Source organism: Hylobates moloch, unplaced genomic scaffold, assembly GCF_009828535.3.
Source record: "Hylobates moloch isolate HMO894 unplaced genomic scaffold, HMol_V3 SCAFFOLD_18, whole genome shotgun sequence".
Taxonomy (NCBI): Eukaryota; Metazoa; Chordata; class Mammalia; order Primates; family Hylobatidae; genus Hylobates; species Hylobates moloch.
Window position 1 is genome coordinate 20,663,979 of NW_026652293.1, and position 19,289 is coordinate 20,683,267.

At 38.2% G+C, this 19,289-nt stretch overlaps 1 protein-coding gene and 1 pseudogene across 1 annotated transcript; both read right to left on the reverse strand.

The window, feature by feature from the left end:
- Positions 1-6,671: 6,671 nt before the first annotated feature.
- On the reverse strand, positions 6,672-9,963 carry RGS2 (regulator of G protein signaling 2). The gene is made up of 5 exons (XM_032136899.2): positions 9,785-9,963; positions 8,689-8,790; positions 8,524-8,585; positions 7,807-7,973; positions 6,672-7,545 (listed from the first exon to the last, which is right to left on the reverse strand). The coding sequence occupies exons 1-5, from the start codon at positions 9,892-9,894 to the stop codon at positions 7,351-7,353; spliced, it is 636 nt and encodes a 211-aa protein (XP_031992790.1). The 5' UTR covers positions 9,895-9,963; the 3' UTR covers positions 6,672-7,350.
- An 8,140-nt stretch (positions 9,964-18,103) lies between these two features.
- On the reverse strand, positions 18,104-18,717 carry LOC116457978 (integrin beta-1-binding protein 1-like; annotated as a pseudogene).
- Positions 18,718-19,289: the final 572 nt, after the last annotated feature.

Below are 19,289 nucleotides of genomic sequence, written 5' to 3' on the forward strand. Positions count from 1 at the left end.
GCTCTGTCGCCCAGGCTGGAGTGCAGTGGCGCAATCTCGGCTCACTGCAAGCTCCGCCTCCCGGGTTCACGCCATTCTCCTGCCTCAGCCTCTCCGAGTAGCTGGGACTACAGGCGCCCGCCACCATGCCCGGCTAATTTTTTGTATTTTTAGTAGAGACGGGGTTTCACCATGGTCTCGATCTCCTGAATGCATTTTGAGTGAGGAAGTGGTTGACCGTTTGCCTTTGCGCAAGTTAAAAAAGAAATGTGTATTATATTTTAAGTAGTTAGAACACAAAAATAATATGCCAACATGAGGTCTACCTTAGGTTTTTAAATCATATCAATCATAACTGAGAGCTTATCAAATCAAAGATATAGGACTGGGGACTGCCTTGCCTAAAACTTGTTTAGTATGAAATGTGTCTGACATGGATCTGCATGGGCTGCAAGTGTAAAATATGCACCAGAATTTGAAGACCAAATAAAAAAAATTAAACTATCTCTTTCATAATATATCACATTGATTACATGTTGAAATGATAATATTATAAATATAATGGGTTACATAAAATATATTATTCAAATCAATTTCACCTATTTCTTTTAAATTATTTAAATTTTGTTATAATATTTGACATTACATATGTGGCATATATTCTTTTTTTTTTTTTTTTTTAGACAATGTCTCACGCTGTACCCCAGGCTGGAGTGCAGTGGCGCCATCTCAGCTCACTGAAACCTCCACCTCCTGGGTTCAAGCCATTCTCCTGCCTCAACTTCCCAAGTAGCTGGAATTACAGGCGTGTGCCACTATGCTTGGCTAATTGTTTTGTATTTTTAGTATAGACGAGGTTTCACCATGTTGGCCAGGCTGATCTCGACTTCCTGACCTCAGGTGATCCACCCACTTTGGCCTCCCAAAGTGCTGGGATTACAGGCATGAGCCACCCTACTGGACTGCATATAGTCTTATATCGTATTATTATAATATGTATCATAATACATATGTGATGATATATAAATGATACATAAATTATTAATCATCATATATGATGATATATATAATATATCATAATATCATAAAATATTATTTTATTTTTATTGTATAGTACTACTTTACTGCTTTTGTGGTCAATATTCTTTCTGAGTTATTTTTTATGTCCTATGGCTAACTAATGTCTCAAAGTTCAGAAGTACTTCAACTACCATTAACATTTTCGGTGGTAACTGGTTTTTCTGAAAATGTGTAATGACTACAATTATTTCTGAAATAGTCGCATTATTAGTTGCTCTCAAAATGTTAATCATATTACTAGAACTTTTATAGAGTGTTATAGGAGTTGTGAAACTCTGGCATCTGAAAAACAGAAGTAGAAGAAATTAGAAAGAAGTAGAACTTTAAGTCCTGACATTTATGTTACAATGCTCAGTGGCCACCTTTGCAAGAAAATTACCCTATGTGAGAATATGTTGGTTTGTGCCGAGTGGAGATTTAATACTGTAAGCTTCCCTGCAAGCAGGGAAAGATCTACTAAGTACCACCTGCTTTTCAAACAAAAGTTTTATATCTGGTCTTTGTCAGACTACACCACAGCTCATGTAAACCGCATACTTTTCTTAGTTCTTTCAACAGTGCAATTTCAAATGCACTCATTATAGATTACCTGTGGTTGCATTCTGAAGCTAAAGACTGGGAGAGTAATTTGGGGTGGAGGTGGGAATAGTCCTATGAGACTGGAAGTTGCAAACGCATTAAAAAAAAAATCAACTCCCTCTTCACTCCAAATAGCAGGGAAATAGTTTCTTCTCACTCTTCCTTTTGGCCCATTTTTCTTTTTCATTATTTTGATTTTGGTGTGACGTCTGTACCTGTCTAAGATATACACCAGCTTAATAAACACACAGAATCACTCCTAAAGGAAGCTTCCTTATAGGTCAGTGCACTTTTAAAACCATACAAATATCAGATTAATTTGGAATTTGAGAAAATCTAACATTAGGATTTCATCCAAGATCCACATGGTTCAGTTTTACTATAAATTTGCAAGGCAAAAATGTACAGCCAAGATGAAAACTATGTAGACTTCTGAAAAAACTGTTATTTTTTACAAGTGAGTTTAGCATATTTAAACGAAATCATTTATATTATTGCATGGATTTTTACTTGAGTTTGTGAGTCAATCAGTGAACCAATAAGTTAATAAGATCATCAATGAGCAACGAGTATCAGTAATATGGAACTTTATTAGTTACTTTGAAAACGGAGTAAGTCGGAATGGTCTAGTTAGTGACCACTTAATTGGAGATATGACTGATGCACCCATGGAAATATTTTATGGAGGTGAAACTTTATCTGAGCCTTAAAAAGTGAGTATAACTTAAGGGAAGAGACAGAGGGTTTTGGGCAAAGGGAAATTTTTGATTTAATAATAGGAGAATAATATATCTCAGAGGCAATAAGAAAAACCAGTATCAAATGTTTCATGTCAACAGTGGGAGATAAGATTGGATGGGCCAAAATTTTACAAAAATGGTAGAGAGTTTTTTGCCTTAGGCATAGGAATTTCCCTTGATGTGGGAGATACCAAGGAATTTATGTACTTTTCTGAGCATAAGAGTAGTGTCAGAAAATTAGCGTTCAAATGGCATTCTAGGGAAGGGATGAAAAGCAGAATACAGGATCTGAGGCCTATTGAGATAGGTGAGAGGAGGATGACCATGGTGAATAAGCACTTGGCTGTAGTAAGGGAAGGGAATGACGCCTGGGAAATCATGAAGAAAGATTTGATAAAGCTTAATAACTGTGATGATGATCTTACGAAAATCAACTTTTAAGAAAAATTAAGTGCAGCTTTTAGTTGTGTTTTGAGGTTCTAGTCTTCTACTCTTATAGACCTGTCTTGCCCAGAGAAGTCCTTCATAAATATTTATCTATATATTTACTTTTAATATTTGTTAAAAAACAAAATCGATGGACTAGTTTTCAAATATACATCCCCATTAAAAATATCTGCCTACAAAAATATCATAGCACAATGCAACAGGTAATCCTACTTTTCCCCTTTCCTTCGATTTAGACTGTTTCTCCATCCTGAATAATCTCTCCTTTATCTCTCTTAAATTCAACACATTTATTAAATACCAACAAAAATGCCACTTCACTCTGTTTCTTGATTTATTCCAGCTAAAGGTATCTGCACTTTTATTTTCATAATTAATTAGCAATCATAGCTCACACTCTGTTTTAATTTGGTATATTTATTTCATCAGCTACTTAATTGGTACTTCTTGGATGATAGGGAATGTGTCTCATGGGTCTTTATATTTATTCCCTATGTGGTTTAGATCGGTGTTCTGCATGGAGTAGGTGATGTATAATTTACTATCAAGTTACACTGAATTATTTGGTGACACCGTCCTGGTTCAGACACATGGCTGGTTCTCATGTGAGCTATTATTGCAGCCTGCTAACTCATCGCCCTGTCTCCAGTCGAGCCTTATATTGATACCCAAGTCATTTCCATAAATGTTACTTGAGATTGGTGTCACATTCCTGCAGAATAATATCCCAACCACTAGTATTTAAGCCTATCACCTGGTGATTCCTTTTTCTATCCTTTAGGCCACAGAAGAAGCTCTTTTGGGTTGTTATCATTACCTCAGCTCCAAGCTGCTCTTTAGCTAAGATGTCAGAAATTAGATAAAACACTTTTGCTCACTGCCATTGGCCAAAATGGCTTCCTAAAGTTGTCAAAAAGCATCAAAGTCAGACCCAGGGAATGTGTATACATGTCAACACTTAACAGTCAATAGTGGTGATGTTCTCTGTAAAGTCAGGTTAAGTCCTTTAGCTGCAATTTTGAACTAACATAGGAAAACAAAGAAACAGTCTAGTGGCTGGCACAGGGCAGACACTTCCTAGTCTCTATACTGTCCAAATACACAATGCACTCCCGTGCGTAACACCTCTCAAGACACAGAGAAATGCACAATCACTGTTTCCCTTCACTGTCCAACCCCACAAGGTGAGAATCACAATCACTACCATACATGATCAAATGCTGTGGTTAAACAACAACACAACACAAACACATCTCCTAAAGATCTGCTTCCTATGACATTTTGGGTGACCACTATAGGTAATTTTATTGAAACTCATTTATTGTCTCCCTGTGCTCACATGACATCTAACATATAATTTTCTATTTTTTTAGTAAGATCGTATGAAATTGATATATTTTAAAATATCATTGGGCTGAAAATATATGAACAATGAAATATCAAAATGAGTGGACTGTGGATCCTAAGTGTGTGAACTCTGGGAAACTGGAACATTAAGTAATATTTATTTGTGGATGAATGTGGTTTCTAATCTTAACTCTATTTCAGTTTGTTCCACACTACAGAACGTTGGAAAATACTACCTGAATATAGTCTGTGCTTTCAGCAGCCCTGAAAATAAAAACTTTTGTTTTTTGTTAGTGTAATCTGGCCTCTTTTTTATTACAGGTCAAAAGTTACAGAAACTTTGCCAAGTAAGAGGTAGTTACTTATTTTTGCCAAAGAAAAAAGTTCTACAGATATTTTCAGACATTTGAGCCGGTGGGGTTTTAAAAAAGTCTTGTCCTTAATTGCTTGTGCATTGGTAGATCCTTGTTTCATCAAAATTTGTTTGCAAGATCTTTTAATACTCATCCATTCATTCAACAATTATTTATGCAGCTCCCATCGTACACCAGGCACTATGCTAGGTGTTGGGATTCAGTGGTGAGCGGAAAAAGGCCAAGGGTCCTCAAATTGTGGTTCCTACAATTTAGTGAAGACATAGAATTATTAAATAATCAGACAAATTAATGAGAACTTACAACTCCATTAAATGCTCTAAATTAGAGAACTTGGCGCTATGAGACCATCTAAAAGGGGATCTGACCTAGGTAAGGAGGTCAGGGAAGCTTCCCTAAGGAAGTGGCAATTGCATTGCTATGTGCATGAGTAAGAGCTAAAATTGAATTCCATGCAGAGGAACTATTAGGTGCTAAGGTCCTGTGAGGCCAGTGGGCATGGCACCTGCTAGGAAAGTAGGACAGTGTGGCTTAGCAGAAAGAGCTGGGAGAAATGTGGTAGAGTCAAGGTTGGAACAAAAGGAGGGGTCAAGCCATGCAGGTGTTAGGCCATATTAGAGATACTGTCTTTATCCTAATTGTTTGCAAAACCTGTCAAGGTGTTTATAAGCAACTGGAGACAAGATCAGATTTGTCTTGAAGGGATCCCTAGAGTTAAAAGGCAGCAACACATTGGTGTGGGAGAGGGGGAAGAGTGGGTGAGAGGAGATGAGACTATTGCAGTAATCTAGGCATCACATGATGGTGTCTTTGATCAGAGTGGTAACAGAGAGTAGGCTGTAGAGAGGTTTGAAGTAAAATAAATGACTTGGTGACAAATAGGATGATATACGGCATGACTCCTGAGTTCCTCTGTTGGCCAAAATCTTTCCAAATTAAGGATTATGCTAGACCTGACACATTTATTCTCCAAAGAAATATTTGTTTCAATGACCCTTTGGATTCATTTATTCAACTAATATTTATGGAGCACCTATTATGTATTATTCTGGCTGCTGTTACAGGAGTAGACAAGGTAGTCTCTCTAATAGAGCTTGTGCTTGTTGGTGCCAGAAACTCTGGCTAAGGTGAAAATTAGTGCAATCACAATGGAAACAGTAAACTACTGGAGGTCAATTTTTCTTTTGGCAAATCAGAAAAAAAATGTTCTTAGTGCTTTATGATTTCTAAAGTCCCTTACTACTTTATAAAACCAGAAAGGCAGGAAGGTCTAAAATGAAGAGTCAGAGAAGACAATGGGGACACTCAGGGTCACAAAGCTATGAGAAATGATTACTTTGGGTCAGTTCTTCCAACTCTAAAATCAGGGTTCCTCCTCCTTTCTTATTAAGACCATAATCAAGGACATTGAAAAAAACAGCCTGCTGAAGAAGGGGTGTTTTTTAATTAGCCAGTTTGAAAACAGATTCAAGGGCTTCCTCTCTCAAGTGGAAAAAAGCACATTTCTGGATTTAAGTCTAAGAAACGAAAGTGCACTTCTTTTGACTTTATCATTACCTAAAGTAACATAGATTCTTTGTTGGCCAAATGAAGGCATGAAAATCAGGAAAATTCTGAGATTTTGTATTGATACATTATGGAAGGGAACAATTTCAGGTATTTATCTTGGAAGCCCATGCCGGTACCGGTGGGGGAGCTTGGAACCAATGGAAAGTAAATAAAGACAGGCCTACATTGACCTTATTTGGCTGCTTTCTTCATTTGAGAAGCTTAATTATGTGAATAATTTTTGTGCTTGTCTCCATTACATTTACTTCTCATATTTAGCTGGTACTTAGATACAGAAGGCTTTAGATCGGTGTTTCATTAACAAGCTTGATTTTTTTTAAGATTACAAAGCATAAATGCAGTGGTTCTAAGGATGTGACTTCCTTAGGTCTGCATAATGCTTATAGGTTTTAAAAAAAGAATTATCTGTCTGCAACTATCATTTCTCAGTTCTGAAGACTGTCAGTTCTCAATGGGCAGGCACAAAAACAGAAATGTCTTTTACTATAAAGATGTTTTCCCTTTATCTGCCACATTTCCAGTTATCAAAAATAAAATCACATCTAGACTCCAAGTGTTCAATATTATTTATCAAAATAAATTTATTAAAAGTATTCAAAGACCACTTCAAAGTGTAGCTGCCTTCAAGACAGATTTTTGGCACTCATAACGGACACTGCAGTTTTCAACACCATAGCACTCATTCTATTTCACACATCGTTTTTAACAATGCAAACACAGATCATTTCAGTTTTAGCATTACATGAGACAACAGTACTGATGATCTGTGGTCATAAGAATTTCAATACCCTTGCACATAGTAAACACTTTACTGTTATTGAGTCCTAAACTACAACTACTATGTGGTAACATGGATCGATTTAGGGAAAGATGTACAACCAGCTACCTAAGGCCACATAATCCCAGATCTATTGATTTTAAATGCTTTTGGACCAACAGTATTACATTGTCTCTTTCATCATCTTACATTCCTGCTTTTCAGAGTGAGACATCATGTTCAGACCACCTATTCCCTTCTTGCGTTCTGTACACAGTGAGGGAAGCTGTTCTGATACCAGCTTCTCCTAGTCAGTTACTGGCTTCCTGATTCACTACCCAACTTTGAATCAATAGTTCTGAGTGATGTTTCCTGAACATCCAGGCTGAATTCAAGGTCAGTCTTTATGGCAGGTCACAGTCTTTCCCCTCAGGAAAAAGAATGAAATGTCCTCCATTTCTGGGCTCCCTTTTACATTTCATGTAGCATGAGGCTCTGTGGTGATTTGTGGCTTTTTACACAAGTCCTGGTAGAATTCTGACTCCAAGAAACGGGGATAAGAGTTGTTCTCCATCAAGCTGTATACCCTTTTCTGGGCAGTTGTAAAGCAGCCGCTTGTAGCTTCTTGTATATTCTGGGCAATCAGAGTTTTGGTTTGAAAATCTATGTTTATCTGAAATAAAACAAAAAAGTTGTTTATTTGGTATTCAGAGTTAAAGATTAAAATTAGGTATTTGAAAACAAAAAATAAAAATTATAACGTGTGATTAGCTTTATTAGCTAAGTCACGGGAGAACTTTAACATAACTGAGAGCTACAACGTGGAGGGACTTTTTACCCCTCCTTCTAGCCCCGCTTTGTCCTTGATTATTTTGTTTCACTTTTGTGCTAAAAATGTCCAGATTGTGCTGCAATTAGGAACTTGTTTCCTTACCTCTTTTGGAGCTTCCTTTTCTATGAAGTCAGTATATATTTTCCTTGCTTTTGAGGACAGCTTTTGGGGTGATTTGGTTTTTTTGAAGTCTTCACAGGCCAGCCAGAATTCAATATTTTCTTCACAGAATTCCGACTTTAAAAAAGCCCTGAATGCAGCAAGACCATCTGAAGGGGGGAGAAAAGAAAGCATGCAGAATGTGAAGAACTGAGAGACCAAATGATTCTTTATGTTTCTCCTATCCCTCACATTTTAATTATTTCTAAATGAATTTTCTAGATTTCACTCAAACCTGTTAATTCTCAAAATTTAGCTTTTTAAAGACTAAGATACCAGTAGGCAAAAGGCTTATGTTGGCACTCTGCTGCAAAAATATAAGTACTTTGCTGTCAATGCAAAGTAAATATTTATAGGGGAGCCATAAATTCTCTGGGAACTAAGCCTCTTGAAAACATTGTATGCAATGGAAAAACTGACTCAACCTTAACTATAAGCAACTGCCACTTTAATTTGTTTAGGCTGATTTTCTTCCCCACCTGGAGAGAATATACACATTTATTTGTTAAACTCTGGAAAATAAAGGAGAGAAAAACAGGCTTTATCCTATAGTGACTGCAGTCTAATCCCCCTCAGGCAAGCTGCTCTTCTGTTAGGTGGACGCCGTCTTTCCAGGCTTTTGCTATGTTAGCAATGGCTCAAGTTCAAGAGTTAACTTACATTTGCTGGCTAGCAGCTCGTCAAATGCTTCTGACCACAGCTGTGCTTCCTCAGGAGAAGGCCTGCAAGAGAGGTTCTGCATGTTAGCTTATGCACATCAAGAGTTCCCCTTTTCAGTTCAGCAGCTAACTATTGATATTTGCAAGCAAAGGATTCTCAACTTACTTGATGAAAGCTTGCTGTTTGCTTTTTTTGCCGGTTTTGGGCTTTCCAGGAGTAGAGGAATTTTGCAAGAAGTAGCTCAAACGGGTCTTCCAATCTTTTAAACTAAAACAAAAAATTAAAAAGATAATTACTAAGTAGCAACACTTGAATATGCTACTGCAGCTGAACGCATTTTTACCAAATAAAGTCACCCAGTAACTAGAAACAAACCGCATAAGGCAAAGCAAGAACTCTTCAAATAACAGTCTTATCCACCTAACATTTAAACCTCATGTACTGAGCAGTTTCATCCATTAATCTGATCGTATCTACTAGTTTTACAATTAAGGGCAGGGCTACCTAGAATCACTAGGGTATTTTAAAGAATTGTTAATGAATTTAGTTCAAAAGGCAGATACTATTTCTGGCTCACAAAGGGCATCAGTTTGTTTGCAAGGTTAATTACAATTTCGAGACGTTTTGCACTTTAATGAAAAGGACAGACATGGAACTGTCCGGAGCCGACCCACGCTTCTCTCTTTAGAGCAGGAGGTTCTGGACCACGCCAGAGACTGTACAAAGAGGTGGGTGATTGATTCCCCTGCGCTCTTCCTTCCCCACCTACAACAATTCTTTTAAGCAGACGCTGCATAACAATTATTTGTTCCACATTCGGACTGGGTGAGATCTGCTCTATAATTAAAAAACAAAAATGGATTTTAAACGAGTATATTCAGAACTAGCAAGAGCATCTCCTTCCAGTAGCTGTGTAAGCTGATGAGAACTCATCATGCAACGTATGAATGCGGGGGACGCGCTTCAGCCGCAGGATTCTGATGTCATTTTGAATGCAGGAGGACAAAAAGCGACCCGCAATTTCTTAGCGCATCAACCACCGCCCTCATATCAACTGTCTCCCTCGGTTCCTAAACTCTACCCGAGCATCACCCAGATTTAACCTTACTTAACAAATTGACCTTTTCGAATTTTTTTTTTTTCCCTGCAGAGGCTCAGGCTAGTTTCCTAACGTCAAACGCGAGCCCGAAAGTACCGCGTTTGCAGCTCGCAGTGTGGGGCAGGGAGGGGGTGGCGGGAGAGGGAAGAAAGCCATACTCACAGGGTCCGTTTCATCTTTTCCCGCTTCTCCTCGCTCTTGTGGCCGCTGCCTGCGCTCTTGTCCATGGGTCTGCAGTCGTGTTGAACAGCCAAGAACATAGCACTTTGCATTATCGTCCTCCCGCTAGGGCCCCGGCTATTTGCGGCTGGGTGTGCGTCGCAGCATTTATAACAGGCCTCGGCTTGGGGGCGGGGCCTCGCGGCTCCGGCCCCGCCTCAAGAGGACGCGGATTGGTCGGCTGCAGAAGGGCACGGGGATGGGGTCAGCGCCCGCCGGCGGCAGTGACGGCTGCTGCCGAAGGGTCTCGAAACCGGGGCGCTGCTGACGTCTGCGGCCCTGGCGTCTTGCGCACTCGGGCCACATAGCAGCGGCCAGCAGTGGCAGGTGTGGGAGCAGACGGAGAGTCTTCAGTGTGGGCCGCTGCGCACGACCTTTTGCTGAAGCGTGGCGGCCGGGCGGGCTCGAGGGCTTTGCGACGGAGGGAGGGAGCCGAAGTTGGCTGCGGCCCGGCGGGGGCGCCGGCGCTCCCTTACCCACCCTGACGGGCTCCCCAGCCCGAGGCCAGAGCGGCGATTCCCTGGCCGGAGGAGGTCGCCCGCCACGAGGCCGGAGTGCAGTGGCCTGATTTCGAATGAAGAGTGGGATTTTTCTTCCTTTTTTGAGCGCGTTCCCTGACCCCGCGCCTCATTTCTTGTTTGCTGTCCTGCCGTAGGACTCATTCGACACCCCCTGGTCTATGAACTGAGGCAACGGGGAGACCCTCGCCCGTTTCTCTCTGCCACTTAAGGAAGGAGTAACCTGAAACGTTGATTGCCCAGGGGCAGGGTGGGACCTGCTCTGCAGCTTGCTGGGGCGTCTTGGAACACTTTGAGAATTAACATTAGGGATTGAACAAGAGAAAGTGAATTTATCAGAAGACAGTGCTTTAATTGGGTTTGCATTTTTGATCACTACTAGGCACGTGGCTGGGTCTGTCTATAGGGTCATTGCTCAGGAGCCCTTGGTCACATTTCCTGCCAAAATAGAAATCACAGGTTTCCTTATGGTGGGAGAGAAAGCTGGAGACACAGGGATTTCATAGCTGTAATGCACCAGAATCAGTGAGTTCAAGGAGTCAGGATTTCCTCATGAGTCATTCTTGTTGAGTTAGGATTTACCAGAACATTTAATAACTGGCAAAAAGTAGGGGGGAGGAGGAGTTAACAGTTTCCTTGATTAAGTTTTATTTGTTAATTCTTCAAGTATCTCTACTCCTGAAGGTTTTAAAACGACTTGATTGGTAAAGACAAATAGATTACCTCAACCACAAAATGAGCTGATTTCGGATAATATTACCAGAACTAGCCAGTGAAATGTTTAAGCGGCTTTGCAACCAAGCTGCAGATATTTTCTCTACTTTGTATTCGACTTCTTCAAAGAAAATTGGAAATAGTTAATATATTCTTACGGTGAGCTGCCAGTAGTTGAAGCTCCAAATTTGACTTGGAGGGCAAAACCTGCAGTTATTATTTAAGACGAGTTGTGGACTTTATTGTGGAAAGGAAAATCATGTAGATTTCAGTAATAGATACTTTGAAACATGCTTGTTAACTCTAGGAATACCATTTTTTCTTAAGCATATGCTCCTCCTCTCCTATACTTTGCATAATATTCCTACATCTATTTTCACTTTCTGATGACTCAGTACGTATTTATCAGCTATCTGTAATACGCACACTTGCTTTTTCTCACCAATGTAAACCTCAATATGTTTTATATTTAGAACCTTAGATGTTAGAATTTACTCATAGACAGTTAAATTCGCTGGTAGGCCAGGAGTTCTGACAAAGAGGCAGCAGAGAGAGAGAGAGCTGGACTTCTGTCAGGAGACCCAGTTAGAGCCTGGGCTTACCCAGTAAATGCTAAGTAACTGTTGGGACACTAGCTTCACACCTCTTTGAGTCCCAGTTTCTCATCTGTAATAAGAGTAACATGTATTTTCTTGCCAGCCTCATAGGATATTATGTGACTCTTACATGAAAGGTCTTTACTAAGCTCTAAAGTACTGTACGGAAGTTTATTACTGATTTGCATATGTGTGGAAAATGGAAATGTTCAAACCATAGCTGTTCAAGATGGAAAAATCATACGAGGATTAACTCAGAGGTAATTAGGTTATAAATGTGTAGATAATATTAAATATCAAGATGTTTCAATTTGTAGGTACACAAGTACACAAGATACACAAATTTGTAGAAGATCAAGCTCGTTATAGATATTTAATAAATGCTCACTGGATAATAAATCAGAAAAATAAGGAAACTGATTAACAGACTTTTCAGGTTGGGTATTGTGGTTCATGCTGGAAATCCCAGCACTTTGGGAGGCTGAGGCAGGTGGAAGGCTTGAGCTCAGAAGTTCGAGGCTCAAGCATTCAAGTTACAGTGAGCTATGACTGTGCCATTGCACTCCAACCTGAGTGATAGAGTGAGACCCTGTATCTTAGTAATAATAATTAATTACACTTTTCAGATATCTCCAAGCCAAGGAAGTTTAATCATCTCAATATATTAATGAAAGTGAACATATATGTACCTGTGTAAGTAACTGGTTTAAATATAGATTATTCTTGATGGTTTTGTGTTTAATATAATTCTTTGCTTTTTTCATAAACCCTTCCAGATCGGTGACTGATGTTAGGTGGCAGAAAATTAATTTTTCTCTGAAAATTATGTGGTTGGTTAATAAATCTGGATATAAATCAACTTGTAACTTTTGTATCTATGTGTAATTTTAAGAGTTAAGGCAGTACCTGCTATAGAAACCTTTTCCTCAAAAACTTGCCATGTTAATGTCTTTTAAAAGACAGGCCAATATATGTATATTTACATATACATGTAATATATGTAACATGAATATATACATATTATATATTTCACGCATATATGTAATATGTATTACATGTATATTTACATATGCATTACGTATATTTACGTATATATATGTAAAACAAAAGCTGGAATCTTTGATGACTTCCCTTTTTGTTGTTGCAACTGGCTTTTAGGTAAACAGAATTGCTCCACATAAAGATGACACATATTTTCCATCCTGTGGTAGAGGAAGAAACAATGCAGTGGGTTGTAAAAGTTGCAAAGCAAAACCGCAGTTTGAGAGTGGCTGATAACCTAACCATACATTTTCTGTGTTGAACCTACCATGCCCTCTACTGGAGAGATTGATTGAACAATTAGTGGTGGAGGTTTTCCAGATAACTTATGAACTTTCTATATTTTTAAAAAAATTTATAGAGGAAGGCAAAGAAAAAATACAAGTTGCTTGCATAATGTATCTTAGATTCTTGTATTATATATCTTGTGTGTCTTAAATTATGAAGAGTAAAAATTTCCCGTCATACTTCTCCCTTCTGCTCCCACTCTATGCTAACCATTATTAATAAAAGTTATTAATTCCTATTCCTATTAACTAAAAATATTTATATAAAATAACTTGCCTACTTAAGCTTTAGAAATGTGGAAGCCATTGGACGCTGTGGCTCACACCTGTAATCACAGCAGTTTGGAAGGCCAAGGAAGGAGGCTTGTTTGAGCCCAGGAGTTCAAGACCAGCTTGGGCAGCATAGCTAGACCCTGTCTGTATAAAAATATATTAAAAAAAATTACCTACGCATGGTGGCATGCACCTGTAGCCCCGTCTACTCAGGCGGTTGAGGTGGGAGGATTGCTTGAGCCCAGGGACTTTGAGGCTACAGTGAGCCATGATGGTGCCACTGCCCTCTAGCCTGGGTGACAGAGGGAGACCCTGCCTCTTAAAAAAAAATAAAATAAATAAATAAATAAATTAACAAAAATAGGAAATTTAGGAACCAAGATACTTGCTTTTAAAAACACAAAAGTATCATTCTGTGCATTATTCTGTGCTTTGCTTTTTTCAGTTAGTAAGATAATTTGGTTTCCAAATTTCTAAGAGCTGTAAACCTATCATTTACCTTATGAAATGTTAAATAGGTGGGTTAGTTAAAAAAAAAAAAGGAAAAAATCAGGAAGTTAAATGCTATGTGGTGATGAGTAATTGGAAAAAAGGAAAACTTTTATTACCCTAGTTGCTGAATATATTTAAAGAAGTATAATGCCTGTCTTTTAAAATTTTTTTTGTCCTATTTAACTTTAGTTGGTGAAATATTCTTTTAACAGAATGAAAATATGACCTCATGAGATTTTGTGCTGTACTCCTTAACCCCTAATATGATCTGAGATTTAAAAATTATGATTAATTTTTGAGAATGTAATTTTCATACCTAGAAGCTGAGAGAAAATGAGTGTTTTTGTCAGAAATGAATCACGGGTTAAACCTAATACTTGACATGTATTATAGCTAAGTTAATAATTTTACCAATCCTTGTATTGATAATTCCAGTTAGTGTAATTCCATGGTTCTGTCTTAAATTTATACCAAGTATATACCAAGTATATGATATGGAGTATGTCATACTTCCAATGCAGGTAGGTCCTGCTTGAATTTAACAGCACCCTTATTACAAAAACATCTAGATGCCCTTCGTAAAGCAACAACAGGAGCATCATGAAGTTTTTTTTTTTTTTTCCTAAAAAAATACTAACGTATATTGAAATACCTTGGAGAGATTGTTGTAGCTATTAGGTCTGTAAGGTAAAGGACTGTAAGTATGAGGTCTGAGTAAGGGAACTGTTGTGTGTTCCTGCTGCTACACTCTTTCTGTGCATGGAATACCAGGGGAGAATAGGGGATATAAATACTTTCTTATAAAATAGGTTACATAGTTGGCATATTGTCTATGAGTTAAAGCTAGGAATTTCTTTTTTGGTGTTTCTTTTGACTGAGATTTTAATTTCTGTCCCTGAAATTTTGCCAAACCATTGGAGTGTCAATTGTCCTATTGACGACTTTTTTGAAACTTGGGGATATTAAGTTAACCAAATACAAAATTTTAAATATCTATATGATAATAGTCACAAAGTCTTTTTTAAAAAGTCTGAAGAAAGCCATTTTTCATCTAGTAAATAAGGAATCTGTTTACATTAGTATTTCTTTTTCCGTATACTGATGACTATTCCTATGTAGAGAGCATTAATCCATTTTAGACATTGGTTTTCACAGGTTTTTATTCATGGACTACTTCCTAATAACCTAAAACCTTGTGGATTTCTCTCCCAAACACATTTTTGAAACAAAAATTCCAAAATCTCAACAGAATTAATTAGAAAAAATACAATGCTTTTAAGAGATGTCTGTAGGCCTTGACACAATTGCCATTTGGCACTAGTCCCCTCAAAAGTTCCCAGTTTCAAAAGACAGGATAATTTTGCAGTTCTTTTCATGAAGTACCCTTAGGAGAGTGGGATGGCTGGAGGGGTTGTCCATAATTGGGATACTTGCTTTTTGTTCCTAGTTTCTGCCCTAATTTACTTAGAACTCAGGCATATTGTTTAGCTTTCTTATGCTTAAGCTACTGATCTTTCAGGCACAAGTAGTTATAGCACTCTTCCTTTGTAGGAATTTAAAATAAAACAATACTGGAAATGTCGTGGACAGCTTGGTAGATGACAGTACATAGTTCTCAGGACTGGCCTTGAGCTAAACTTTGTAGTAGGACTAGTTTCTTCTAGGTGACTCTTTTGTCCATTTTTCTGTCTTGCTCCTATGCAGGACCCTCATTCTTTTTGGGGGATCTGTTTGTTTATGAAGTGTCCTGGTGGTCCTCTTGGGCCCTTCCAAATGCTCCTTTGGGCACATCAGCGATGTAAGGTTACTTTTTAATTTAAAGAGTATTTTTGTAGAGCAGATTGCAGCACATTTGAGAGGAAGGTACAGAGGTAGCGCATATGTCTTCTGCTCCCATACATACATAACCTCCCCATTACTAATATCCGACAGTTGATAAACTTATATTGACACATCATTACCACCCAGAGTCCATAGCTGACATTAGGGTTTGTTCTTGGTGTTGTACGTTCTGTGGGTTTAGACAAATTTATGATGACATGTATCCACCATTATAACATCATAGTATTTTCACTCTGCCCTAAAAATTCTCTGTGCTCTGCCCATTCCTCCCTCCTTCCCCCATAACCCTATAACCCCCATAACCCTAGCAACCACCAATTTTCTGTTTTCTGTCTCCATAGTTTTGCCTTTTCCAGAGTGTTATAGTTGGAATCATACAATATGTAGCCTTTTCAGATTGGCTTCTTTCATTTAGTAATATGCATTTATGTTTCCTCCATGTCTTTTCAGGGCTTAATAGCTCATTTCTTTTTAGTGCTGAATAATATTCCATTGTCTAGATGTACCACAGTTTATCCAGTCACCTGCTGAAGGACATCTTGGTTGCTTCCAAGTTTTGACAAATATGAATAATGCTGATATAAACATTCACGTGCAGGTTTTTGTGTGGGCGCAAGTTTTCAACTCCTTTGGGCAGATATTAAAGGGCATAATTGCTCAATCATAAGGTAAGAGTATGATTAGTTTCATGAGAAACCACCAACCACTTCCAAAGTGACTGTACCATGTTGCATTCCCACCAGCAACAAATGGGAATTCCTGTTGCTGCATATCATTTTTGGCATTTGCTGTAGTTCTGGATTTTGGCCATTTTAACAGGCGTGTATTGGTATCTCACTGTTGTTTCATTTTGCATTTCTCTAATGACATATGATGTAGAGTATCTTTTCACATGCTTATTTGCCATATGTATTATCTTGGGTGAGATGTCTGGTATGTTCTTTGGCCCATTTTTTAGTTGAATTGTTTGTTTTCTTATTGTTGAGTTTTAAGAATTCTTTGTATGTTTTGGATTAGAGGTTTTTTAAAATCAGATATCCCCCCTTTTTTTTTTTTTTTTGAGACGGAGTCTTTCTCTGTCCCCCAGGCTGGAGTGCAGTGGCGCGATCTCGGCTCACCGCAACCTCCACCTCCTGGGTTCACGCCATTCTCCTGCCTCAGCCTCCCGAGTAGCTGGGAATACAGGCGCCCGCCAACACGCCCGGCTAATTTTTTGTGTTTTTAGTAGAGACGGGGTTTCACCGTGTTAGCCAGGATGGTCTCGATCTCCTGACCTCGTGATCCGCCCACCTCAGCCTCCCAAAGTGCTGGGATTACAGGCTTGAGCCACCGCGCCCGGCTCAGATATCCCCTTTGCAGGTATTTTGTCCCAATCTGTGGCTTCTCTTTCCACTACACTGACATTGTCTTTTGCAGAGCAGAGATTTTTTTTTTTTTTACATTTTAATGAAGTCCAGTTTATCAATTCTTTCTTTCATGGATTGGATCTTGATGTGATATTCATTTTCATATCCAAGGTCATCTAGATTTTCTCCTTGGAGATTCTCTTCTAGGAATTTATGGTTTTGCATTTTACATTTAGGTTGGTGATCCATTTTGAGTTATTTTTCTGAATGAAGTTACTTTCCCAAATATTTATGTTCTTCCTCAAAAATGTTTTGGAAATGTACAGCTCTTTACATGTTAATCTTTTAATCTTTTTTTGTAGGCTTCTTCACTATCTTTACAGAGTGAATTATCCCCACGTTAGCTATTTGGTGAAAACATTTCTTTTTCTCAGTGCACTGTAGGAAGGACTTAAAGTTGCCACTGGAGCTTTTGTCTCTCCCTCTCTGACTGCATTTCCCCCCATTTCTGATTGTAGTGAAGATTTCTCACTTGGAGACTTATAATTTTTCAATGTGTCAACTATTTTATCTCCTTCAGTTAATTTACAGTGAACATCTGGTTAAGAGTTTCTAAAATAAATTTGAAAACAAGCCCAGCTGAAGCCAGGATAGCCACTTGGCCTAGCCCAGCCTAGACGAGCTGTATTTAACTACACAACATTAGTCATATTTTTTCAGAATTCTTTTGGATTTATTTTTACAAGTACCCATACTCTGATGCATCCATTATATCTAATTTCAGGATTCCACTGTTCATGTTTTCTTTTTCATCAACAGCGGCCTGATCTGTCATCTTTAGCAAATGGTGGATCTGACTTTATCATTTAAAACTTATTCCATATGCACTACTTTTTTTAAACTTTATTTTCCTGATTAATAAGTTTGCTCATCTTTCTATCCACTCTTTAGCTTCTTTTTTTCCCACTGTTTAATACAAAACATCTTATTATAAAAACAAATGATCAATATTTTATTAATTGCATTTTCTTAAGAAAATCCAGAAAAGGGATCACTTCATATTTCCATAATAGTACAACATTGCATATTAAAAAAACTGTTTTGAACACAGCTGAACTTTCAGATAAATTGACTTTCACTTGATTTGCAGGATTCAACATTTCGCAGATGTTAATACAGGGTCAAAAGTGGCAGATAGAACATTTCAAATTGCTTATGTTTGTTCCAGCTGGTTGCACTGATGAACCCACAGGCTGTATTCATCACTGCTTGCATCTGTGTTCTTCAGAGCCACTAAGCGTTTTTCCACCCCCAGACCATCATCATAACACACCATCCAGATGATTAAATATAGAACATGCCTATACAAAATATCATACTGATCTGATGTTGATCCTTGTATTATATTTGGAAACTCCCATTATAAATGTTTCCTCCAGAGGAACAAGAGGCAACTTTTCATCTTGCTGGGCAACATCTATATAATTTATCAGGTCTAGTGGCCCTTCAACATATCTTCTCTCAGAGAGTTTCAGTGTCTTAATGGCACCAACATATTTTATTTGAAATTTCTGCACACGTGTTTGAATTATTGTTGCTTTATTTTGAGCTCTTGGTGGAATCTGTATTGAGGCTGGCCACAGGGCTGGACTATGAAAGGCCCCCAAGGCTAGAATCTACAGACTTGCTCTTAGTACTGATTTCACCACTTTGGGAACTGCTACTACTGTGTCTTTTCTTTCTTTTTTTTTTTCCTTTCCAAAACATTTTTCACCATAGCTTCATCTAGAGAATATCACCATAGAATCAAATATTAATTTTATTATCTTCAAAGGTTCTAAAGACAGGTCTGCACAGATAGCGTCCTTTCATTCTAACATAGTTCTTTTTATGGAAACAATGTACGTCAACGCCAAGCATAGGCAGAGGGCCGCCTATGCTTCTGTTAGAGACAGAGCACTCCAAACCTCCTTAGTTTCTTGTGAAGGCAGTTTTATACTTCTCATAATGTAGGAATTTTCATCAGAAGCATCTCTTCAGTGCTGTCTGAAGTTGTTCTTCAGTCTTCTGATATATTTTGAAGGCTGTTTGCTTGTAGCTACTTGAAATTGAATGTGTCTTTAATGCATTGTCTATTATTTTGCTTGATAAATCTTCTGGATATTTCTTGTAATGTCAGGTTCAACTTGTTCTAAATCTTCAGGTCACTCTTTGCTAAGTCCTTTTCTAAAAGAATGTATTCTAAGTCCAAGCAAAGAGTTGGAGGTTTTCAGCTCTTTTTTAATGCCTTCCAGTTTTTCCATTTCCGATAGTTTGTTTTTGAGCGTGGATTCCATTAA